General features: G+C 36.6%; 1 protein-coding gene and 1 pseudogene across 1 annotated transcript in view; one reads left to right on the top strand and one right to left on the bottom strand.

Moving 5' to 3' along the window:
- Nucleotides 1–22,919, bottom strand: part of CAND1 (cullin associated and neddylation dissociated 1) — a 70,498-nt gene extending 47,579 nt beyond the window's left edge. The window contains exons 1-2 of the mRNA XM_077111344.1: nucleotides 22,115–22,919; nucleotides 12,471–12,614 (exon numbers count right to left, since the gene is read on the bottom strand). Coding sequence (XP_076967459.1) covers nucleotides 12,471–12,614; nucleotides 22,115–22,182 — 212 coding nt within the window. The 5' untranslated portion in view covers nucleotides 22,183–22,919. The remainder of the gene's footprint in view (nucleotides 1–12,470; nucleotides 12,615–22,114) is intronic.
- On the top strand, nucleotides 1,616–2,470 carry LOC143642668 (lysosomal-associated transmembrane protein 4A pseudogene; annotated as a pseudogene).
- Nucleotides 22,920–27,561: the final 4,642 nt, after the last annotated feature.

The raw sequence follows: 27,561 nt of genomic DNA, 5'->3' as shown, positions 1-27,561 counted from the left end.
AGAGAAAAGCAATTGTTCTAGTTTGCTAGCTGCCGGAATGCAACACACCAGAGATGGATTGGCTTTTAATAAAAGGGGATTTATTTTGTTGGTTCTTCAGAGGAAAGGCAGCTAACTTTCCACTGAGGTTCTTTCTTACGTGGAAGGCACAAGATGGTCTCTGCTGGTCTTCTCTCCAGGCCCCTGGGTTCCAACAACTTTCCCTGGGGTTTTCTGCATCTACGAAGGCCTGGGCTGAGCTGCAAATGCCGAGACGAGGAATGCCAAGCTGCTTAGCTCTGCTACATTGCGTTCTCTCATTTAAGCACCAGCCAATTAAGTCAAACATCACTCATTGCAGTAGACATGCCTCCTAGCTGACTGCAGATGTAATTAGCAACAGATGAGGTTCATGTACCATTGGCTTATGTCCGCAGCAACAAGACTAGGTATGCTCACCTGGCCAAGTTGACAACTGAATCTAACTAACACAGAAATCTACTACATACAACAGAAATCAAATAAGACTGAGTTCAGACCATTCAACTAACACACTGGAGGCAAGAAGGCAGTGGTATGATATATTCAAGATCTTGAAAGAGAAAGACTTCCAGCCAAGAATTCTGTACCCAGCAAAACTGTCCTTCAAAACTGAGGGAGAGATTAACGTTTCCACTGAAGAAATCCTGAAAAAATATGCCAAGAAGAGACCAAACCAGCCATGCAAGAGATACTAAAAGGAGCTCTGCCAGTTGGAAAAAAAAAAAGACAGGAGAGGGAGGGTATGGAGGAGGTTTGAATTGAATTGTACCACTAAAGGTAATTTAAACAATACAAAGAGAAAGAGGGAAAAGAATATATAGATCTGACGAATAAAATAAAAAAGATAAGATGGTGGAGTCAAGAAACACATTTTCAGTAAAAACCTTGAATGTTAAGACTAAACCTACGAATTAAAGATACAGATTGCCAGAAGGGATTAAGAAACATAATCCAGGGCCAAGATGGTTGCTTAGCAATGTGCGCGTTTTAGTTCATCCTCCAGAATAACTACTAAATAACCAAAAACAGTACAGAACAGCTCCTTGGGCCACATCAGTGACCAGACACACAGCGTACCCCAGTCTGGACCAGCTGGACCAGCTGCGAGCCTCCCCAGAATCGTGATATCCCCAAGATGCTGCGGCCAGTGCCCCTGCCCCACAGGCTGCTTCCCAGAGGGAAAGGAAAGAGACTTTAACAGCAGCACGGACTGAGTCCAACCAAACATCAATTGTGGTATTAATTAACAAATTCTGACTACTAAAAATAGGCCCCCAGCTCAGGTGAACCTGGTCAAAGTGGAGGTCGCTCACTGGGCTAACAGAAAAAGAAAAAAAGGAAAGAAACAGAGGTTTCTGTGGCTGTGTTTCTAAAAAGGCTTGACTGCCTCTGGATTCAGTGGCAGGACTTTTCAGGCTGCAAGTGCTCCTTTCAGGTAGGAGCAGTAACAAGCTCCTTTCAGGTAGGGCTTGTCTGGAGCCTGTGCCTTCCCCAGGGGAGGGTGAAGCCCAACTCAGGGGGAATCCCTCTCCCAAGGAATTCAGACCCCAGGATTTGGTAATTTGAAGCCATTAAAATCAGCTTACAGGAGCAGCGTAGTCCCATCACGCCTCCGAAATAGTAACGTGGCAAAGATGTCACTCAAGAACGCCTTCGCGCCCGCTTCCTGCCGCCCCTCGTATCTCGTGCCTCCTTTTCTGCCTACACGCGTCTTTTCTTGCCGACATCACCTCGAGGATGGCGAACTACTGGGCCATACCACACCCGAATCGCCATAGCCCGGCGGTGGGCCCTCAACATGCGGGAGTTGATCAGCGCTCTGGTGGTAAACCTATTGATGGCAATTTTGCTGACTGTGGAGGTGACTCACCCAAACTCAATGCCAGCGGTCAACATTCAGTATGAAGTCATTGAAAATTACTATTCGTCTGAGAGAATGGCTGATAATGCTTGTGTTCTTTTTGCCGTCTCTGTTCTTATGTTTATAATCAGTTCAATGCTGGTATATGGAGCAATTTCTTATCAAGTGGGTTGGCTGATTCCGTTCCTCTGTTACCGGCTTTTTGACTTTGTTCTCAGTTGCCTGGTTGCTATCAGTTCTCTCACTTATTTGCCAAGAATCAAAGAATATCTGGATCAGTTACCCGATTTTCCCTACAAAGATGATCTCCTGGCATTGGACTCCAGCTGCCTCCTCTTCATTGTTCTTCTCTTCTTTGTCTTGTTCATCTTGTTCAAGGCTTATCTAATAAACTGTGTTTGGAACTGCTATAAATATATTAACAACAGAAATGTGCCAGAGATTGCTGTGTACCCTGCCTTCGAAGCACCTCCACAGTATGTTTTGCCAACTTATGAAATGGCAATGAAGATGCCTGAAAAAGAACCACCGCCTCCTTACATACCTGCCTGAAGAAGTTCTGCCATTGTCAATAAACCCTATACCAGCTTTTGGTCTTGTTTATTTTACAGAATGCTGCGATACAGGGCTCTTCAAACTTGTTTGATTTAAAATACATTTTCATTTGTTTGAGCATTTATTTTCAAAACACTAAGGAGCTTTTTGGACATGTATTAAAAGTGTTTTTTTTGTTGTTGTTGTTAAGCATATTATATTTGAATAGTTTTTGAAGACAATCTAGGTTAACCGAGAGCAAAGTGCCATTTGCCTTTAATTGGGGGTGGGTGGGAAGGGGGTATTTGCCATGTATTTTCTTTTTTGCACTTTCTTTATATAAATAGTTTGCATTTTGATTATTAGTTACCTTACATACTTTAAGGAAGAATGAATTAAATATTCAGAATGAGTGAGTTGGGAATAAGATCTAAAGTTTTCAGCTATGAAAAGAGGAAAAATATGTAACATTTGACTTGACTGTGGAAAATGATGGTTGCATGTTTCCAATTTGTATGTTTCCATCTTTGTAATAAGATGCTTTAATAAATCTCTTAAATATTTAAAAAAAAAAAAAAAAAAAATCAGCTTACAACCACTCCTCTGTCTCCACCATGCCCAAAGCAGGGAGAGACTTTCAAAGTTAAAGGTGCTGCATCATCCTATGCCAGTGGGACCCGCAGGCAGACAAGTGCCACATACTGGGCAGGATAAGAAAAACAGAGGCCAGAGACTTCAAAGGAAAGTCTTTAACCTGCTGGATCTCATCCTCAGGGAAAACTGACACAGGTGACTCCTTCCCTCTGACAGGAGGTCAGTTTAATCTGCAAAACCCGGCTGGAATCTACAATGCCTACAGACCCTCCTAAGGGTGGGGGGCGGGGAAAGGCACCATACAAGCAGGGCAAGAAACAAGAAAACAAGAACCAAAAAATTCTCCTCTGCTAAACAAAATCTAAGCTAGAGATCCAGAAAAAGCTGAACTGAATGTCAAAGAACAGACAGACGACAAATTCACCCAGCAAGAACCCCTAGGTAAGAGAAGTGAAAGCAATCTCCAGAATAAACTAATTAAGGTAATTAAATGTCTAGACGCCAGCAAAAAATAACAAAGGACACCTGGAAAATTGAAGCTATGGCCTAGCCAAAGGAACAAACAAACAGTTCAAATGAGATACAAGAGCTGAAACAATTACTTCAGAATATACAAACAGACATGGAAAACCTCATCAAAAACCAAATCAATGAATTGAGGAAGGGTATAAAGAAGGCAAGGAATGAACAAAAAGAAGAAATTGAAAGTCTGAAACAACAAATCACAGAACTCATGGGAATGAAAGGCACAGTAGAAGAGATGAAAAAAACAATGGACCCCTACAATGGTAGATTTCGAGAGACAGAGGACAGGATTAGTTAACTGGAGGACGAAACATCTGAAATCTGACAAGAAACAGAAACTATAGGGAAAAAAATGGAAAAATATGAGCAGGGACTCAGGGAATTGAGTGATAATATGAAGCGCACGAATATACGTGTTCTGGGTGTCCCAGAAGGAGAACAGAAGGGAAAAGAGGGAGAAAAACTAATGGAGGGAATTATCACTGAAAATCTCCCAACTCTTCTGAAAGACTCAAAATTGCAGATCCAAGAAGTGCAGCATACCCCAAAGAGAATAGATCCAAATAGATGTACCACAAGACACTTACTAATCAGAATGTCAGAGGTCAAAGAGAAAGAGAGGATCTTGAAAGCAGCAACAGAAAAGCAATCCATTACATAAAAGGGAAACCCAATAAGACTATGCATAGATTTCTCAGCAGAACCCATGGAGGCAAGAAGACAGTGGGATGATATATTTAAATTACTAAAAGAGAAAAACTGCCAACCAAGAATTCTATACCCAGCAAAACTGTCCTTCAAAAATGAGGGAGAAATTAAAACATTTTCAGACAAAAAGTCACTGAAAGAATTTGTGACCAAGAGACCAGCTCTGCAAGAAATACTAAAGGGAGCACTAGAGACAGATATGAAAAGACAAAAGAAAGAGGAGTGGAGAAGAGTGTAGAAAGATGAAAATTAGATATGACATATATATTCCAAAAGGCAAAATGGTAGAAGAAAGTACTACCCATACAGTAATAACACAATGTTAATGGATTGAACTCCACAATCAAAAGACACAGACTGGCAGAATGGATTAAAAAACAAGATCCTTCTATATGCTGTCTACAGGAAACACATCTTACACTCAAAGATAAACATAGGTTGAAAGTGAAAGGTTGGGAAAAGATATTTCATGCAAATAACCAGAAAAGAGTAGGAGTAGCTATACTAATATCCAACAAATGTAAAAGAGTTAAAAGAGACAAAGAAGAATACTATGTACTAATAAAAGGAACAATTCAACAAGAAGACATAACAATCATAAATATTTATGCACCAAGCCAGAATGCTCCAAAATACATGAGGCAAACACTGCAAACACTGACAAGAGAAACAGACACATCCATCATGATAGTTGGAGACTTCAATTCCCCACTCTCATCAATGGACAGAACATCTAGACAGAGGATAAATAAAGAAACAGAGATTTTAATATTACAATAAATGAGCTAGACTTAACAGACAATTATAAGACATTACACCCCACAACAGCAGGATACACATTTTTCTCAAGTGCTCATGGACCATTCTCAAAGACAGACCATATGCTGGGTCACAAAGCAAATCTCAATAAATTTAAAAAGATTGAAATCATACAAAGCACTTTCTAAGATCATAAAGGAATGAAGTTGGAAATCAATAATAGGCAGAGCACCAGAAAATTCACAAATACGTTGAGGCTCAACAACACACTCTTAAACAACCAGTGGGTCAAGGAAGAAATTATAAGAGAAATCAGTAAATATCTTGAGGCAAATGAAAATGAAAACACAACATACAAAACTTACGGGACGCAACAAAGGTAGTACTAAGAGGGAAATTTATTGCCCTAAATGCCTATAAAAAAAAGAAGGGCAAAAATTCGGGAATTAACTGTCCACTTGGAAGAACTGGAGAAAGAACAGGAAACTAATCCCAAAGCAAGCAAAAGGAAAGAAATAACAAAGATCAGAGCAGAAATAAACGAAATTGAGAACATGAAAACAACTGAGAAAATCAATAAAATCAGAAGCTGGTTCTATGAGAAAATCAGTAAGATTGATGGGCCCTTAGCAACACTGACAAAAAGAAGAAGAAAGAGGATGCAAATAAATAAGATCAGAAATGGAAGTGGAGACATAACCACTGATCCCACAGAAATAAAGGAGGTAATAACAGGATACTATGAACAACTTTATGCTAATAAATACAACAACGTAGATGAAATGGACAACTTCCTAGAAGGCATGAACAACCAACTCTGACTCGAGAAGAAATAGACGACCCCAACAAACCAATCACAAGTAAACAAATTGAATCAGTCATTAAAAAGCTTCCCAAAAAGAAAAGTCCAGGACCACATGGCTTCACATGTGAATTTTACCAAACATTCCAGAAAGAATTAGAACCAATCCTGCTCAAACTCTTCAAAAAAACTGAAGAGGAGGGAAAGCTACCTAAGTCATTCTATGAAGCCAACATCACCCTCATACCAAAACCAGGCAAAGATATTACAAAAAAAGAAAACTACAGACCAATCTCTCTAACGAATATAGATGCAAAAATCCTCAACAAAATTCTAGCAAATCGAATCCAGCAACACATTAAAAGAATTATACATCATGACCAAATAGGATTCATCCCAGGTATGCAAGGTTGGTTCAACATAAGAAAATCAATAAATGTAATACACCATATCAATGAATCAAAGCAGAAAAACCACATGATCATCTCGATTGATAAAGAGAAGGCATTTAACAAAATTCAACATCCTTTCCTATTGAAAATACTTCAAAGCATAGGAATACAAGGGTATTTCCTTAAAATGACAAAGGGAATATATGAAAAACCCACAGCCAGTATCATCCTCAATGGGGAAAAAATGAAAACTTTCCCCATAAGATCAGGAACAAGACAAGGATGTCCACTATCACCACTGTTACTCAACATTGTGTTGGAAGTCCTAGCCAGAGGAAATAGACAAGAAAAAGAAATACAAGGCATCAAAATTGGAAAGGAAGAAGTAAAACTATCACTGTGTGCAGATGATATGATGCTATATGTCAAAAACCCTGAAAAATCCACAGCAAAACTACTAGAGCTAATAAATGAGTACAGCAAAGTGGCAGGTTACAAGATCAACATTCAAAAATCTGTAGTGTTTCCACACACTAGTAATGAACAATCTGAGGGGGAAATCAAGAAACGAGTTCCATTTACAATTGCAACCAAAAGAATAAAATACTTAGGAATAAATTTAACTAAAGAGACAAAAGACCTATACAAAGAAAACTACAAGAAATTGTTCAAAGAAATCACAGAAGACCTAAATAGACGGAAGGGCATACCGTGTTCATGGACTGGAAGACTAAATATAGTTATGATGTCAATTCTACCTAAATTGATTTACAGATTCAACGCAATACCAATCAAAATCCCAACAACTTACTTTTCAGAAATAGAAAAACAAGCAAATTTATATGGAAGGGCAGGGTGCCCCCAATTGCTGAAAGTATCTTGAGGAAAAAAAATGAAGCTGGAGGTCTCACGCTGCCTGACTTTAAGGCATACTATGAAGCCACAGTGGTCAAAACAGCATGGTACTGGCATAAAGATAGATACATTGACCAACGGAATCGAATACAGTGTTCAGATATAGACCCTCTCATCTATGGACATTTGATCTTTGATAAGGCAGTCAAGCCAACTCACCTGGGACAGAATAGTCTCTTCAATAAATGGTGCCTAGAGAACTGGATATCCATATGCAAAAGAATGAAAGAGGACCCATATCTCACACCCTATACAAAAGTTAACTCAAAATGGATCAAAGATCTAAACATCTGGTCTAAGACCATAAAGCAGAGGAAAATGTAGGGAAATAACTTATAAATCTCATAATTGGAGAAGGTTTTATAGACCTTACACCCAAAGCAAGAGCACTGAAGAAAGAAAGAAAGAAACGGGAATGTCTCAAAATTAAACACTTTTGCGCATCAAAGAACTTCATCAAGAAAGTAAAAAGACAGCCTACACAATGGGAGACAATATTTGGAAACGACATACCAGATAAAGGTCTAGTATCCAGAATTTTATAAAGAGATTGTTCAACTCAACAACATAAAGACAGCCAACCCAATTACAAAATGGGAAAAAGACTTGAACAGACACCTCTCAGAAGAAGAAATACAAATGGCCAGAAGGCACATGAAGAGATGCTCAACTTCCCTGGCCATTAGAGAAATGCAAATCAAAACCACAATGAGATATCATCTCACACCCACCAGAATGGCCATTATCAACAAAACAGAAAATGACAAATGCTGGAGAGGACGTGGAGAAAGAGGCACACTTATTCACTGTTGGTGGGAATGTCAAATGGTGCAACCGCTGTGGAAGGCACTTTGGCGGTTCCTCAAAAAACTAAATATAGAATTGCCATATGACCCGGCAATACCATTGCTAGGTATCTACTCAGAGGACATAAGGGCAAAGAAACAAACGGACATTTGCACACCAATGTTTACAGCAGTATTATTTACAATTGCAAGGAGATTGGAACAGCCAAAATGTCCATCAACAGATGAGTGACTAAACAAACTGTGGCATATACATACAATGGAATATTATGCAGTTTTAAGACAGAATAAACTTATGAAGTATGTAACAACATGGATGGACCTTGAGAACATTATGCTGAGTGAGACTAGCCAAAAACTAAAGGATAAATACTGTATGATCTCATTCATACGAACTGACATTAGTAATAAATTTAGAATATTAAAAAAATAAAATAAAAAATAAAAATAAAAACAGAAACAAAAATACTAATTCTAAAATTTATATGGACATACAAAGGACCTAAAAAAACATAATAAAATTGGGAAAGGCAGATTGAAATTACTGGATTAAACTACCTTACTTCAAGACTTACTATAGATCTACACCAGTGTTTTTCAACCAAGAGAGAATTTTACCCTCCATAAGAGACATTTTGCAAGGTCTAGACACATTTTTGGTTGTCCAACTGGGGCTGAAAGGGGTGGGTATAGAGGGGAGAAGTTGTTACTGAAAAACAGTGGGGAAGGCCAGAGATGCTGTCAAACATTCTACAATCACAAGATAGCTTCCCTACAACAAAGAACTATCCACTCCAAAGTCAAGAGCACTGAGGTTGAGATATGCTGAGTTACACTAATAAAACTACTGTACTGGCATAAGGATAGACAAATAGAACAATGTAACAAAACAGAATTTAGAAACAGACCCACACTTACATAATCAATTATTTTTGACAAAGATGCCAATGAAGTTCTATAGGGAAAGAATGACCTTTTTAAGAAATGGTGCAGCAACAACATATGAGAAAAAAAATGAACACCAATTTCATCCTCATGCCTGTCACAAAAAAAAATTACTTCAAGGCAGATCATAGGTGTTTAAATTAAAACTATAAGGCTTTTAGAAGAAAACATAGGAGGAAATCTTTGCAACCTAAGGTAAACAATGACTTAATGGTTAGGACATAATAATCATAAAAGAAATGTTTAATTTACAAACTAAATCAAACTAAAATAAATTTAAAAATAAAATTAAAAACTTAAGCTCATCAAATTGGGGGAAAACTCTCGCAAACCATATATTGTCAAAGATCCTATATCCCCAAAGAACTCCTACAACTTGATAATAAAAAGACAACCCAAATCCAAAAGATATACAAATGGCCAATAAAGACATGACATGGGTTCAACAACATTAGTCATCAGGGAATTGTCAACTAAAACCACAATGAAGTAAATATTCGAATGACTAAAATTAAAGATTAACCCAAGTGTTATGAGAATGTGGAGCAACCAGAACAGTCACATAAAATGGTGAAAAACCACTGAAAATAGTTTGATAGTTTCTTAAAAACCTAAATAAACAACAGAATTTTACTCTGAGGCATATATAAGTAAAAACATATGTTTTTTAAAAAAGACTTGTATAAGAATGTTCACTGCATCTTTATTCATATATCTAAAACCTGGAAAGAATCCAAACATATAAACAAATTGCAGTATACTCATAAAATGGACTACTTACTAATCAGTAATAAAAAGGCATGGACTACTAACATATGAAACATTGATCTCACAGATGTTATAGAAGAAAAAGATGCCTGACACAGAAGGGTACATAGATGATTTCATTCACATGAAATTCTAGAACAGACAAAAGTAATCAAAGGTGAACAAAACGTTAACAGTGGAGACCTTAAGTGGGAGGTTGTTGCGTGTGAGGTAAAGATACAAACTTTTCTTTTTCAAATGGTTATCCAGTTCTTCAAAAACAACAAGAACCCAAACAGTTCAACTTTTCCCCAATGATATCACCTTCATCATATACTTTCCATTCTATTCTACACCACTATTATGGGTTAATGTCCCACTACCTATGTTCATTATATAGATATAACAGTATGTTTTCATATCTAATAGAATGAATAAAACACCTCTTCCCCTGACAACTGCTTTGTTTTTCTTTTGGGTTTTCTGGCTACCATGGTCCACTAATCAACACCTCAATATACTTTTGAATCAACTTGTCTAGCTTCTGATTTTTAAAATTAGGTTAATATTAAATTAACCTGGAAATAACTGAGTTATCTTATCCAAGGACAGGATAAATCTGTCAAGAGTATTTTAAAGTTTTCTAACTAGACATTTTAAAAAAGAAAAATGTATCCTTACCTCACATCACATGACACCCCAGAATCAAGGTCACCACTGTAACATTTTTTACCTTTGTTCCTATTTTATCTTTTTGTTGCTGTAACAAATGTGTATTTGCTTCTATTATATCTTTTAATTGGCTATTACTTGCTTATATGAAAACTATTCATTTGTGTACATGCTGATTCCTGCTACCTCACTGATTTTTTTAAGTATATGTATACATGTTCATTTTAACTTCTTACAGTTAAAGAGGTACCTATAAATTGCTATTTTATTAGGTGTTTTTACTTGAGCAGGTAAAAGTGCTTTTGCATCCCTAATTATACTAAACAGACTATCTTATTAAAACTGAAGACCCAATGTTGACTCTCATCCAGTGTTGAATCTTATCATTGCCTTGACAACTAATGGGAAATATTTTTCTCCCAGTAGCCTAATAAAATGATGAAATAAATATATTTACAAAGCACACGATTTTGAAGTACCATTATATACCTGGGATGAACTCCACTTGATCATGGTATATCGTTCTTTAATATACTGTTGGATTTTATTCTGAACATTTAAATCAAGCCAGTTCGAAGTTCTTTTTTTCAGTGTTATTTTTAGTCAGGATGTTAATTTGATTTAAATAAAAGACTGGAAGGTTTTCACACATACACGTTATAGAACAGTACTAGAATTATTTGTATTGGAATTATTGTATTGGAATCATGCGTTCTTTGAGGTTTGAAAGACTTCTATAAAAGACGTCTGGGTCTAGTTTTTTTTTTGATGCCAAGCTCTTTGACAATTTCCCAATTTCTTGAGCTACTTAGTTGGGCTACTTACTTGGGCTTTTCTTATTGAATTACTTATTCGTTACCATGGCTTTGTCTTCTAATTTATTACTTGTTGCTTATATTTTAATTCATTTATTTTCTTGAATATATGTATACTGTTACTTCTCCTAACCCCTTAAAATTATAAATAGAAATATAAAATAAAATGGGACCATCAAAAAAAAGCAAAAGATTCACATCCTAATGAGTAAAGATTCATACTCAACAAAACAATAGCTATGTACCTCCCAATTTTCAGTTTGGGGAGTGGAGGGTAGAAGGCAGATTCAAAGACCTTCTATTAGCATTTTTAAAGGTGAGTAAATGCTCATCATATTATTTTGAAGAAACCTTTATTTTGCTTACTAGGCACACAGCAAAAGAAAGAATTAAAAGATGAAAAAAATGATTAAAGTAAAACTATATACTCATTTGGAGTATTCTACAGCTTATTACATTTTGAAGACGCATTTTATTTCAAACTTTCAAATATCCCACATTAAGGAAACATGTACTGCATGTCTACAAATTCTACGCTGAAGAATGATTTCTCAGGTTTAGGCCTACTTTTATAACAGCTATGTCAAAACAGCCTATAATAAATCCAAAAGAAAATCCAATAAAGGTGTAATAATAAGACAGTGCTTTATTTAAACTGATACCAAATACAATATGACATACAAATGGCACATATATCAGACTAGATTATACTAATAACTTACTAAGTAAATTATTAAAGGTTTCTAAAATTTGGTATTCATAAATTAAAATAAGTATATTAATAGAATTTACTAAGAACTCAAAATGCTACTAAAAATAAGAAGTTCAACTACCAAACTCATGCCTAACCAAAAGCTCTTAGTGCACTGTACACACAAAGACAGTCAGAATTCCCATGATTTTTAGGAACGAGTCTTTGTTACCATTGTATCATGAGTGTTGTTTTGAGTTAACTATGGTTTTAACTGCTGCTATTCTTTTAAGTGTTTTATAATCACTATTTGGTTTTACTCTTCTTGATACTAGTTCTTCATACCCACCCCACTCTCCTACCCCTAAATGGAATACACAGAAAGATAGAGACAGGCTTTTTAATTCAAATGAAAAAATCAAGACTATGGTCAAATGAGAGAATCTGTTTCTGGAATTTCCTATACAGACTTCACAAGAATTAAAAGAAATACCATGAAAGCCACAATTGGTCAAAATATAAACCAGAAGAACATATTCTATGTGCAGCATATACAAACTTTAAACACGTCACCTAATAATTCTAAAACGAAATCGTAGAATGACACAGTACAAGAAAAACAAATTACTAACGATTAAAACACTGGGCTTTTTAACCAATAGGGATGAGTAAAAACAACTTACCATTTGACAGCTAAATTTTGTACCTCTCCATTTTTATCTTCCAGTAACTTCAAAATCATTTTTACTACTTTTCTTTCACTATCATCATCCAACTTGATGGAATCTTTCTGCAGTTCTGTCATCAAATCATTTGTAGCCATAAACCTTTCAAAAAATTGAAATTTGTTGATAATTAAAAGTTTTTAAAACATCAATAAAATAGGTAATGATTTTCAAACCCAATGCTATCATTAACCCAACGGGAATATAGTATATTCTAAAACCATCATCTAGTTTTTTTTAAGTGATCACAAATTTAAACTAAAAGCTACCACAAAAAGGGCAAGAAAATGTAATGAAAATTCATGATATTCTGTAATGTTTATGTATTTTTAAAGTCCTGGTAATTTCTTTTAAATAAGGTACCATTATCCAAACTTCCTGAGGTCAGTCCTGATTTCAAATTTACTGACAGGACCAAGATAAATTCTCTTTCATTTAAATTAGTTACACTGCTGCCTGAAGGTGTGGGGGGGGGAGCTTCTCTTTACCTTTTCTTTGCCTTTGATTTGAATTTTATCTTGAAAGCCTTTAACTACAAGCATCAAACACAGACCCTGCAAAATAGTATTCTAGACCAGAAAGGGCTTCATACTAAAAATTGCTGGGAAATTTCCAAATCACAAATTCTCACTCCCACCTCAATATAGTATCAAGTATAGTTTCAAAATTATGAGGAAGCAATTCTAGAACGTTTTTCCACTGATATCTACTCCTCTCCCCTTAACAATCACTGTCAAAGAAAAGGTGACCATTGAATGGCCTGATAAAAAACACAATGATCAAATCATTTAATCTGTTTTAAGCGAAAGGATTCATCAGGAGATCAAAATGAAGTAGTCTCATATTTTCCCTCAATACTGCACAAAAAAACCCACTATTTTAAATGAAATTTCTCAGAATATGACAGTCATACTCAAATAAGGTCCCCAAACATATTTAAAGGCCAAATGAATTTTTCCCACAATTCTTCGGTTCTCTCCACAATAACTTAGTAACTTTTCATTTATGTGAACTGTGAATCCGACCCCGCATGAGTAAAAATCTTATATGTTACTTTTTATGAAGAAATGCCAAAATCCATGTTGCAATCAATTAAAACACACAACGGTTGGTACTGAAACTGCTGAGAGTAGGGCAATGTAGGCAATAAATTATGGTAGGGTTACTAAAACAACTTATTTTAGCTGTTTATTACTTATAATTTTAAGGATAATTACAATAACTAGTATTTTCATTTAATGCTATCTGACAAAGCTTTAAACTACATGCAAACACAATTTTTATCGCATTCTATAAAAATGCTTATAAAGAAAAACATTCAAATTAGGAGAATACAAAATAAATTAATAGGCATGTACTTTAAAAAACGTATAGTTTTTCTAGATGCAAGTTCCCCATTTTATAACATGCTGACATTATAAATTAAAATTGCACTTTAATTTCCAAGCAGGTATTCTGAAAAGTTAAAACTGCACAGCACTTCTACATGCAAACATTGAAAAGATCTTAACCACTTTACTTAAACAAAATCCATTAAATAACCATAGCAGTATGACTGCTAAACTTGGCAATGCTAGTCATTTGAGAGAAAAATAAGCATAGTAATCATCAACCTTAGTTAAAAAAAAAAAAATTAACCCCAATTATCAGTTGTTTTTATAGTTCTGAATGGGTCCTGTTGGCATACAGATTCATTCCTTTATTTACCATTTATTCATTCATTGCTTACTATGCTAGAGGCTGAAGAACACAGACCAAGAACTAAAGAGAGATAAAATGTCAACAAGCCTCAGTTCTTGGCCTCAGAGAGCATATATTCTAACAAAGAAGTATACTGATTTTCAAAAAAATCTATGATTAATTGTTAAAATCTATGATTAATGGATAAATGGGTAAAAAAAAAATTAAAAAGTCAAAATGAACAACTGCAAAACTCACAGTAGAAAATATTTTTAGAAGATCCGAAAAACTGGACTGCAGTATGAGGTTGTACAAAGAGTTAGTTTTCAAAAGTGATGACAAATTCAGAAAATTCTGGGAATACTTTCTTCCCTCTGTTAATGTGATATAAAAATTTGTACTATAAATCTCTTTACAAGAGTTGTTTGACCAGTGTGAAAACTGTCCTTTGCAGATTCAAAAGCCAACTGTGAATGTCTCTTCAGCATTTACCGTTTTAGGTATGGTGCTACAGGCTGAGATTATAAACATAGACTCAGTGCTTCTTAATTTTTCATCTCATGGGGTAAACAGGTAAATGGACAAATCTTAATCTTCCAAATTTGTAATAATACTCAAGAGCATTTGGAAAAGATCACAACAAAGAACTGACTGTTAGTTGGATGTCAAAACATGAACAGAGGTTTCCTAGGGAAAGCAGGCCTGGAATTTAAATTTTTTTCAACTTTATTTGGGGAGTATGGTAACAATTCTACGTGGAGTTCAGTGTCCTTAGAGCATAGGTAGACAGAAAGAAACCTAACAGGAAGAAGCTGGAGTGGGAGGCTGTCAAGGACAGGAAAGACCTTATATATTCATTCACTATGTAGTAAGCCTATTATAACCAAGTTTTGGGCTGGGTACTGTGAATATAAGGGATAGCAAAAGAACCTTAGTGGACCTTACATTACAGTCTAGTAAAGGCATATTAACTTTTTAAATTACATACATTTATGCACTGTGATAAATGCTATAAAGGAAAGGAACATAGCATCAAGGAAACACAACAGCATAACCAAGTGACCTAGCCTAAACTGAACTGAGGCTTGAATGTCAAAGGAAACTGAGATGTGAAGAATGGACAGGAATTAAGGGGAGGAGGAATTGGTGCAGGTAAGCAAGAGCCAGGATTTTAAAGAGATTTATAGATCACATTAGGATTTTCTTTTTATTTTAACAACAACATGATACTACTATAAGGCATTTGGGGGGTAAATTCATGGAGTAAACAGAATGATGAGTTTTGCATTTCAGAAAGATTATTCCAGCTATACCGGGAACAAGAGTTTCGAGAACCAACTTTCATTTAGCCAAACTGAATGGAGACCAGTGAGAACAATGGCAGCAGTCCAAGTGAAAAATGACAGTACCTTGGATTAGGGTTATGACAACCCATGGAGAAGGAAAAAAATGGACATAAAGACTAATAGGTCTTCAAAATGATTTAGATAAGGGGATGGAAAGGGACGAGTTGGGGAATACCTAAAAAAAAAAAACCCACAAGACTTGGGAGTTACAATCAACCAATGTATTATGTCCAGTCTTAAATGTTATTGTGTGGGCCATTATCATGTCAGATGATCCAACAACTCATTTACAACAGAAGAAAGGATTAACCACCCTAACACACCTACCAGCTACACTGAATAGACACTCCTCTAACCCCAATGAGCAAAATCTTAAAAACAATCAAGATCTGTATATCATGAATTAATGTCCTGTGGTCTAAATTCCTCTGCTGGTGGCCAAAAGTGTGACTGAGAAATACAACAGCAGCCCGTGCAATATAAGAATTAATCTGAGATTCACAGCTAAGCCTCAATGTTATTAAAAACAGATGCAATACTTACTGCAAAGCTATACTATTTTCCTGGACAAAAAAAACTCACAAAACATCTACCTCAGACAAGGTCACTGAACAACAACAAAAAACAAACATCTACTTCTCTCACTGAGTGAGTGACTAGTACCTCTTGATCATTTACAGCTTTTCCCTTTGTATTAGTCTGCCCTCCCTAAAAAATGTAACAAGATGTCCAATCATAGAATTGGCCTCATGTTCTGACAACATACAATCTAGTGTAAAACTCAGCTTTCTTAGATCCTATCCCAAATTAGCCAATTAAATAGGTTCCTATACCCTTTTACTGAGACCCCAGTTGTTTGTGCTTCTCCCTCACTGAAATGAGTAATAAACCTAACTTGTTCAACCATGGATGTGTTTGTTCCTGGTGGTCTTTGGCTGGAGGACACTGACAGGTGTCAGAGATGCCTACAGGAGAAAATTCCAAGAAGAAAAAGGAGAAAATGGTGCTTAAAAAGATCAAAAAATTAAGCAGAGGAAATATTCACTAAATGAGTTTAAACAAGATTGTTAGGGTTTTAGGAAGAGCAGTTTCTGTAAACTCAGATGGGGCAACAGCTAAATAGTTCAGAGTTTATCTTGTAGTCAATGGGAACAATGAACAATTTAGAAAGACTAACAGTAGAGTGAACAACAGGTTAGGGAAAGGTCTAGTCAGGGAGAATCATTTGAGAACTATGCATCAGGGGACTACAGGAGAGAAGACAAGTAGTAGAAGGATGACATCAAGATTCCCACTTAGGATATTAGGTAGATGGTAACTTAACAGGCCAAAATAAGAATAAAGGTTTATAGTTAAGAGAGGGGAAGTTAAGCCAGGCTCTGCTTAACAAGACAGTCATAGACTGATATTTATGCACCAGACTTATTTTACTAGAGTGAAAGTTCTTTGAGGGAGATGACTTAGCTATAGTAAACACAATGTAGAAATAGCAGACATAATGGTAGAAATAGATACCTTGCACTACACAATGAGTAACTCTCACCACAAATCCTCCCCTCATATATAAACACAATTTTAATCGTTTCCAACAGAAATCTAGGTGATATGACCCAACTGCATCACCCAGTGAACCAATTATCTTTCAAAGATCTTGCACATGTATCACTACTATCTCATTTTTTCTCCTTTAATCCTTATAGAGCTGTGAATTAACCTGGACCAGTCTTAATACTGTTCATGTATATAAAACTAACTTTTAGTCATCTTTCTTCTTTCCAGTTACCCCAATGAGGTCCTTTTCTCCCCCCTTTTTCAGTAGTGAGTTCTAATCATCACTGATAATCAGTGTTATAAGTATACCTATATAAAAAAAAATCACAACTTGAAAAATCAAGTTACCACCATCAGTTTGCAAAGTACTTGAAAAGTGCCCAGAAATCATGTTCTTAACCTTTGCAAAACTTTATTCCTCTGCTTCAATCTGCTTTTTCTCAGACACAAGTAGTGACGATAATTCCACTTACTATTTCCGGTTATGTCACTGTAAATGCCCACACAGTACTTTCAGCTATATTAAAGCATCTTTAAGGTCCCTTCCAACTCTCAAAGCCTATGGTTTTATAAAAGCCCTGAGAATGTTATTAGCCTTTTTTGGGGGGAAGGGGTGCATAGTCTGGGAATCGAACCCGGGTCTCCCGCATGGAAGGTGAGCATTCTACCACTGAACCACCTGTGCACTCTGTTATTCATATTTTAAACAGTATTTCCCTGGGACAATGCCTTCTAGTATCTAAACCACCTAAACAAACAAACACGGAAATATAAACTATTAACATGGTGGCTGGGAAATGCTTGTACTCTACAGGGCAGTGACTTATTATTTTAAGAAGATTGTATTAAGTTGCATCCATTAAAAAAAAATAGATTGGCAGATTTTACAACAGCTCCTTAAAGAAATTTCCTAAAATCCTTATATACGTTTTCTTAACTTTGGAACTAAAATTCAGCTAAAACAAGCATCTACTTAGAACCCACAAAGTCAAGGCAGCAGACACAGTGGATGATTCAGCCCATCAAGACAAGGTCCCTACCATCAAGGGGCAAGCTGCCTGCACAATACCCCCCAGTTCCAATCAAGATTATCTATTCCCTCTTCTCTCAGTGGAGTTACGCATAGTTTGCTTTCACAGTTGTACTTATTTTCTCTATCTAAAATTTCATTTTTAAATCCTACTTCAGACTTCTCCGTGAACATGAATTTCCTTTCTAATCCTCTCTGCAACTTATTGCCTGACAATTAAATGTTGTCCTGAGTTAATTTATCTTTTTACAATGCCTTAACCATTGAATAGGCATGTGGATTTAGAGAGTGCAAGCACTAGATCTTGAACTGTTTTGCAGTCACTCTCAAATAGTAAAAGTGTCTTCTAACAAAAATATTACAAAAGCCTAAGTTTGGAGTGAACTGAAATTTAAGGCCTGGATCTTCATGTACTCTAGTCAAAATCCTGGAGAAGCAACATAACATGGCAGTTAAAAGTTCATACTCTGAGTTAGAGCTACTACTATCTAACTGACCTTGGGTAAGTACTTAACGGCTCCGAATCTGTTTCCTCAACGGTATAAATTGTCAGTATCCACTTACTAGAGTTGTGAGGATAATTAAAATCAGGTGTATGAAGCCCAACATAAGCACTGATATTAAATATTATTTACAGAGAAATAGAAGAATAATAAATGTTTTATTTAGCTCTTGACTCCTTGGAGTAATTTCAGTTGTGGCAAAGCATATGAAATAAAAGTAGAACTTAGTTACTTCTAACCCCTGAATAGTCACTATTAATATTCATATGGGGAGCATCACATGATTTATCCACATTAAAGCTTTAACTCTGATATCTATAAAATTGCCTACCTACTGGCTATATTACTTTATTTTTCCTATTTAATCCTTTATGGAACATGCATCACCAGAAATTCTTAGACTTAAAGTAAATAATATACAGCTTATCTGGAAAAAATAATCTGGGTTCACTGACGGAAGTACGTCTTTTGAGAAGGAAGTGATGAGAAGCAGTGTTTTAAGATAATGTTCTCAAACAATTTTTTTCTTCATTTCTCTTCCAAAAGTTTACTGAACTGACATAATTTAAAAAGTAATAGTAATTTTTCAAAAGACCAAGGACAGTAGCTGATAGGCACTATCCTGGCATAAAGGAAACACAAACGCCCTCTCTTGGAGTCCCTAACCTTGACATTTCTCATTCTATTGTTTCCCCATTTCTCCTAAATCCTAATAGCTCACCTTTGAAGAATGTAGAATATAAAGCACGAAAGAAAAGGGATACTGTGCAATTTTTTCAATAAACTAAGACTATAATTTAAATCCTATAAAAGGAATCTTCAAGAATGCTGAAATGTCAAAATTCTGAACCTTGGGCCCATTTCTTTACATTTTCTCTTAATGGACTATGTAGATACCTAAATAGGGACCTAAAATTGGAGACACATAAGAGATCTTCTGTAATTCCATTGTGCAATCTTTTCAGAAATGACAATTTAATCCCAAATTAGGTAATGTGCCCAGGATCTCACAGATAGTTCATGTCTGCGTTGAGTAGGTCCAATTCTCTGTCATGAGGACCATTTTTTCTTCTTTTGGGAAGCACTATTCTTTTCCTCCCCTTAGCACAAAGAAGATCGTTCTGTACAATGTTAGGCATTCCATAATGTTAGTTTACTCTGGTCATCAAGACCCTCTGTCATAAAGTATTTTAACACATATAGTGACAAATTGTGATGTCTACACCAAATAAATAAATACGTCACTTATGAAAAAAATGTTAAAACAAATGCCTGTACTGAAATTATGCAGAAAATCCTAGAAATACTTGTCTTTAAATGTTCACCATTTTAGTTTATCCTTAAATGTCTGTAGTTTAATATACACAGCACTTTAATTCCAATGATTTGTCTGTTAAATGAATGGCTAGAGTTTTTTTTAAAGTCTTTTAAAAAGTGTTAATAAAAATGATAATGATGCCAAATTACTGGAAGTTATTTACCTTTCCTAAAAACATTTTCTACAATATTCAGCAACTCTTCGAAATATGTCGATATAATTTTAGATGAATAACATATCTTCTAAGAAATGTTTTGAATCATTAAAGCCCAGATTGGGTGATAAACCATTTTAATTTTAGCACTGACTATAATATAACTTAGTATCAGAGGATTAATATTTTTTCATAGAGTTTATAAAATAAAAACAAGCATGTATAAATCTTTACCTGAAGTTTAAGAAGTTATTTAAAGAAGCTTCCCAGTACATAATCACCTATGCAGTATCACCCCATCATGTAATTTCTTTAGTCTTTCTAAGCAAGTTACCAAATACTTGACTACCTTTCTACAGAAACTGACTATAATCAGGATGAAACTTAGCTCTTTTACAGGCTGAGCCAAACTGACAGAAAACGGTGGAAAATCACACCACATATGTTAAATAAATTAGTTATATACGTTCTGTGCAAATGTTTATTTAGATAGGGAGCAAGAAAAACTCCGAAGGAAATCAAACAGCATTTTAATATTTTTTTAAAAAACTTATCTTTCTCCCTTTAGGCTTCTGCTGTAGAGCTACACATATCTAATATTACAAAATAATCAAGTCACTTCCAAATAGTCAAAGCACTAAAATATTTAGTATTAGCAAACGAGTCTTCCCAAGTTTCAAATACAATACTTAAAAAATTTCAGTTAGCCAAACTCTTTAAAAACCATATTTGATTTTGAAGCCACAGAACCAAACTGTATGAACTTCTTTGGTCACTTTACTACACCAGTTCATCAATTTAATTAGGAACGCAATCACTGCTTTTTTTCACGGTTCTACTTGAACAAAACAGAAAATTTCCTTCCTTTGGATAAGATTTAAGCATGTTTCAGGTATATGCTCTTCAGCCATAATATTTAATTGGAGATAGTTTTTCTTTCTTTTAAAATGCACGCAAATTACGACAACCAAGTACTGTGAGAACAAAACTTAAAGGATTAAAAAAATAAAAAACTCTTTTAGATTGAATTATTTAGTAACTAATTTATGAGCGGATGGGAGGTGGAAAGAAAGGAATGTAACAATTAATGGAGGGCAAGAAAGACACCAAGGTAACCGGGAATATTCTTCAACATGCATTTTATCAAGAATTTGGAACCGACAGTTCTAGTTCCCTGGAACAGAACCTCTATAATAAAATTTCATATTCACCAACCTCATATAAGAAAACCCCTCTTTTTTCAAAAAGACCCATTTGCTTGGTTTACTTTTCTGTTTAGGGTTCAGCAATACACCCATTCGGCAGTGATATTGGATATAAATATACTCTACTGAAAACCCAAGTTCAGGCTGAGGTTTAACCTGACAAGGGAAACTGACAGAGATGCTGGCGGGAAAACCTTACAAGCAAAGTTTCCTCTACCCTGGATCCCCTCCCCTCTCTTTACACCTTCTCCGAGAGAGATAATCTAAAGAATATGTATGTAACTCAATCCTCGGAGAACTTAAAAAAGTTCATCTTTCAAGCTGAATTAGCCAGTCCATTCACACCTCCGAGAAGGGAGTCTGCTGCTGGGTCCCCGAGCCGGCAATAGCAAGGGCCCAAGCGGGCTGATCGGCCTAGCGCCTCCGGCAGGCCGGCGGATAGGCCAGGCTGCCCAGTCTCCAGGCCTAGCACTCCCCTTCCCCAACAATAGCAGGTGTCTTCACCCCTTCACGCTACCTGGGACGTGAGAATTACGTCTCGGAGACAGGAAATGCGGTAGGGACGACTGAGGACGTACAGTGAAGGGACCTAGGGCCAGAACGGACAACGGCCTAAAGGAAAAGTGGGGGAGTGAAGTGACGGGGGGCATTCGGAAGGAAAGGGCCGGATAGGATCAGTGAGTGGGTAGGCTGCCGACTTAGGGGAAAACGAGGAAACAGGTTATGCCCCAAAAGGTGCGGCAAGACCAGCGCAGAAGGCCAAGGTCTCGAATGAGGGCCCTTGAGATGGGCTTAGAGACGGATTTCGGACTCACCTGAAGTCCTTGTCGCTGGATGTCATTTTCTCCAACAAATTGGAAATATGGTACGAGGCGCTCGCCATGTTGACGGCCTCGATCCCGCCCGCCGCCGCTGCTGCTGCTGGGGCTCCTCCTTTCGCTCGCGGCGGTTCCCGCTCCCAGGGTCGCAACGCGACGCCGACGCTGACTAGGGAGGCGCCTAGGAAGGCTACCCCCTCCCCGGCGAAGCGTGGGCCTGTCCCGAGGGAAGCAAAGGATACGGTGCCGACCTAACGACGGCGCTGCTCGCGGGAGGACGAGGCCATGAGAGGCGGGGAAATACAGCAAGGCCGCTCCAGAGATCCAGACACTTCCACTGAGGCCTGCCTGGCTCTCACTCTGCGAATTCGCTCCGTGGAGCAAGCGGCCAAAACCCGCCTCCTTTCCAGCGGGGGCGGGAGTGACAGACGCGGGACGCTACGGAAAGCCCGGGTCAAGGTTCACGTAGGCCCCTCCACGCACGCTTCAGAGACGCTAGTTAAAGGGCACTCCTATTGGCTGATGTCTAAGTCAGTCTTCGCTTGAACGGCCTTTTTGGAGGCATGACTACGAGCAAACTGGGATGTTCTCGCGATACTTTAAAGCAACGGTTAAAGGAGAGAGGCGAGCACTACTCTGAAAATAATTTGAAGACTGTTTGTGTATGGCATTAAGAAAATAAAGTTTACGATTTTTAAGGATCATAAGATTTGAGATTAGTGCTAGTTAAGATATTAGCCTCGATAAGAACAAAAGAATTATTAGCGGGAGCTCTCCTTTCGATTTGACGCGTGGCCTTTCATCGTGGTGTAATAATGCCACGTGAAAACCACAAATCCCAGAATTCAGTCGGGGTAGCACTGGGTCAGAGTGTCATTGGCTGCAGGAACTTATAGCGTCCTAATTGGGTTCCGTGGGAGGAGTAACTGCTGGGATTTGCAGTCTGGCAAGGCAGCAGTGCTAGATGGAATCTTTGAATCACCACGTGCTGGGTTTTTGCGGCTAATTCGGGTTTCTCCTAACAGACTTTCTTGTTTAGGGATGTTTGCAGAATTGGCTGTAGCAGTTTGGGAAGGGGCATTACGGATTCATGAATCCTGGTATTCTTAGCAGAGGCCTTTAGCGACTAACAATATCCTCATCCTCAAAAGGCCACTGAGCCCGCCAGCTCGCCCTCCTTGCCTGCTGGACACACTGACCTCTTGCCATCGTGGAGCACCTCCCTACAGCAAGCAGGACCGTATTAAAACTAATGGGCCAACGACAGGTGATTGTATTCGAAGCCTACCCGTTTTTTTCAGAACAGCTAAAAGACTACCTTCTATAGTCAGTTGTTATATAGTTGATAATCCTGCAGCTGTGTATTTTATTGTCCCCCAAATATACACAAAAAGCCTTCGGAGATTAGATATTCAAATCATTTGTTTTATTATCCAAGTTTTTATCTACTTAATACTTTGGATTTTGAGATAAATTTTGTCACCAAGAGATAAACACCTAAAACTTTGTTATGGATTTGAGGTAGGTAGAATTGGAGCTAGCTGACACACTTTTCTAAAAGAAAAAGTAGAGAGGGCAGTGAAGGGAGAAGGAAAATGATGTCTCGTTGTTTCTCCTCTTGTTTAAAAAAAAAAGCCTTTAAATAGCTCCCTACTTCTAAGTACGTCAAAACAAATAAAATCTACCATTTCTTTATCTTTCTTTCAACTACATTCGTTAAATATTATTGTTTCTAAAAGCCAGGTACTGTTATAGGCAATGACAGTTAACACAACATAGGAAATCTGATCTGGCCTCACATTATATACCTAAATTCCTCTCATTACCCTTTGTCTATCCCCATGTATGTTTTTACTTTAATACTATTTTCCTCCCCGGTGATACCATAGCTCTTTCCTCATTTTACTTAGGTCTACCATCATTAGGACTTCTTTAATGAAACATTTCCTGAGTGCTCCAGCCAAATTAATTCCCTTCTGCTCTGAACAGTCCTTAATAATATACTAAACAATATTAATAATTACAATATTAATAATATTAAACAATAGTAATAATATTGAACAGTCAAATAATATTTAATAAGCTGTACATACACATCACACGCACAAACAGGCCATTTTTCTTGTGTGGACTCCAAGGCTTAAAATCTTAGGCATCTGGTGGTAACCCTTTTAACCTATATCCAATCAGACACAAGTCATCTTTTGTCCTTTTTCATGTGTAAATCCTTGCATTTATCAGTTTCCATCTGAAATATATTTGGAGTCAGAGAACTTAAATATAAATATTTGTGCCGATTGGTTGCTATTTTAGGTAGTTCATTTTAATCTCTCTGAGCCCTCAGTATCTTCAAGCTAAGGAAATGATTGGGCAATTAATCTTCAGGGCTGGGGGTTTTTTGTTTTTTTGGCATTTGAAGGCTCTGGAAATCCAACCGCATCTCCGTCATGACAGGAGAGAATTCTACCACTGAGCTCCCTTGCACCCCCCTTTCAGAGCTATTTTAAGAGTTAAATAAGATATCCCATATAAGTCCTTAGCATTTGACCTGGAACACAATAATAATATTTATACCTAATACATCTTGCACACTTAGAAAGGTACAGAAAAACATCTAATAAAAGTTAGCTATCATTATTATATTCTTTCAGGCTTTTGTTCCTATTCCCAAACCATTCTACACAGCCAGTTTAGGGTTGTCCAAAACGTTTTTGTAGTGTTACCTATTTAACACATTATATCTTTCTACTGCAGAATAAAGTCCATATGTTTTAGCAATCAGTGCCTCCATCTGACCCTAATCATTTATATTTTACCTTTCTCCCATTATTCTAATACAAGAATTGCCCCCACCAGCTTTTTATTTTTTATTTTATCTTTTTGTTTTTGTTTGTTTTGAGTCCCTCTAAAGACCCAACTACAAGTCTTCGGTACATAGTTATAATAAAAAAAGTTATGGATCAAGCACTGTATTAATTTATTTAATCCTCAGAACAACTCTATGAAATTATACATTTTAAGTATAAAGGCATAAGTATCAGGCATGAAGAGGTTAAGTAACTTACTAAAAGTCACCAACAAGGTTCAATTAGAATTCAAAACTAAGCAATGTTGCTTCATAGCTCAAACTTCGAACTGCTACTCTAGAATTCTTCTCCCAGCCTGGAAGGCGTTCCCTCTCCTCTATCCCTCTTTTTACGGTCTTGAACCAATCACAGTGTTTATAAGTTCACTACCACTAAAGCATAAGTTCTTTAAGAGTGTGTACCATCTTTTCCCTTTTGGGGAATGGTGAGAAAAGAGGGAAATATTCAACTTCCCTATTTGGAGAATTTCTGATATTCTCGCAAGCAGTGGGAACAACCAAATCAATAGGCGGAGCCCTGGATCTTGTTGTTTGCCCCTATGAAACTTATCCCTGCAAAGGATAGGCTAAACCTACTTAAAATTAGGCCTAAGAGAGGATACATAGGTAGTTTAGTAGTTAGAATGCCTGCCTTCCATGTGGGAAACTCGGGTTAGATTCCCAGACCATGCACCCCAGAAAAAAAAAAAAGTAAAAATTAAAAAATTAGACCTAAGAGTCACTCTCAGAGAACCTCTTTTGCTGCTCGAATGTGGCCTCTCTCTCTAAGCCCACACAGCAAACGAACTCAGTCTTCCCCCTCTACATGGAACATGACTCCCAGGGATCAATCCTCCCTGATAACATGGGACAGAAATCCTGGGATGAGCTGGGACTCAGCATCAAGGGATTGAGAAAACCTTCTCGACCAAAAAGAAGAAGAGAGAAATGAGACAAAATAAACTCAGTGGCTAAGAATTTCAAGCAGAGTTGAGAGGTTATCCTGGAGGTTATCATTATGCATTATATAGATATCCCCTTTTTAGTTCATCATGTATTAGAGAGGCTAGAGAGAAGTGCCTGAAAATGTAGAGCTGTGTTCCAGTAGCCATGTTTCTTGAAGATGATTGTATAATGATATAGCTTTTACAGTGTAACTGTGTGATTGTGAAAACCTTGTGTCTGAAGCTCCTTTTATTTACAGTATGGATAGATGAGTGAAAAATCTGAATAAAAAATAAATAATAGAGGGAACAAAGGTTAAAATAAATTGAGTAGATTGAAATACTAGTGGTCAATGAAAGGAAGGGGTAAGGGGTATGGTATGTATGAGTTTTTTCTTTTTTCTTTTTTCTTTCTTTTGCCGGAGAGATGCGATGTTCAAAAAAATGATCATGGTGATGAATACACAACTATGTGATAATATTGATCGTATACCATGTATAGAATGTTCTATGTCAACAATATTTATATGTTTGTTATTCTTTACAATTTAAAAAAAAAGAGTATGTACCATCTTTAAACCCCTTCTGCTTCTTTCAGGTACTTAGTTATGGCAAGTTTGTAATGGGCGCTAATAGTATTTAATTTTTTGTATTCTTGACCACTTAGAGATTTAATTTTTATATCACTTAATATAGAATGTTATTAAACAGTGGAGTAGTGCTTTCACTTAAGGATCTGTTAATGCTAAATTAATTTTAGGTACAAAAGGAAATAAGTCTGAATAAGGCTAACCTCCAAGAGTTTTTTTTCCAGTCAGTGGTCATAAAAGAAAATTAAGATGAGAGAGCAGGAAAAATTGAATCCTTCAAGATGTCGTGAGTTTCTTTTAATATTAAACAGTAGTTTGGCTTAGTTACAAACACTTACTGACTGCTGACACAATGCCAGGCACTGAACTGTACAGTAGGGATGTAAAGGTGAATAAGACATATTCCTTAACCTTGAAGACCTTTCATGTTGATCAAATCTTAAATTTCATATTAAAAAATTACTGTATTTTAGGCAAAACTAAGAAAAATTCTCACCCTAAGTATATAATCAGAATAGTTTTCTATTTATGTTCTATATTGAAAATAAGGAATAGATGTTAAATAGATGCATTGTATTTAAAATTTTAATTATGGTAGAATTGAGGTGAGATGAATATTAAGAAATACATATCCATAAAGAAAGGACAATGAAAATGTTATGTAATTGAGTCATTGAGTTATCTGAACTTGTTGGGTTACCAATTTGAAATGTTGTCTAGTTATTTTGTTTATTAGGTACCCTGTCAAATATTTTCCATTGCCTTTAGTGATATCTTAGACCCCCTAACTTTCTAGACCCTTCAGTGTTAAAAGTCCAATCCAGTTTAGTCCAAAGGCCAGCTAAATATCCCCTTCTACTTCTAGATCCTCTAAGGTTGAGGAGAATGGCAAAGGAAAAGATAAGAGATGAGGCAAATTTTCTTTATTTAATTGGTATAGTTACAGTTCTCTTTTGACTGTTTGCCTGACAGCTGAATGTGACTCTTTGGTAAGAGACAGCACTGTAAGTTACTTGAAGTATCTCACAGAGGCTTCACTATTGCACACTTCCCTGACATAACAGT

The sequence above is a fragment of the Tamandua tetradactyla genome, chromosome 7 (assembly GCF_023851605.1).
Source record: "Tamandua tetradactyla isolate mTamTet1 chromosome 7, mTamTet1.pri, whole genome shotgun sequence".
Classification (NCBI taxonomy): Eukaryota; Metazoa; Chordata; class Mammalia; order Pilosa; family Myrmecophagidae; genus Tamandua; species Tamandua tetradactyla.
This window is presented reverse-complemented; position numbering and strand designations above follow the sequence as displayed.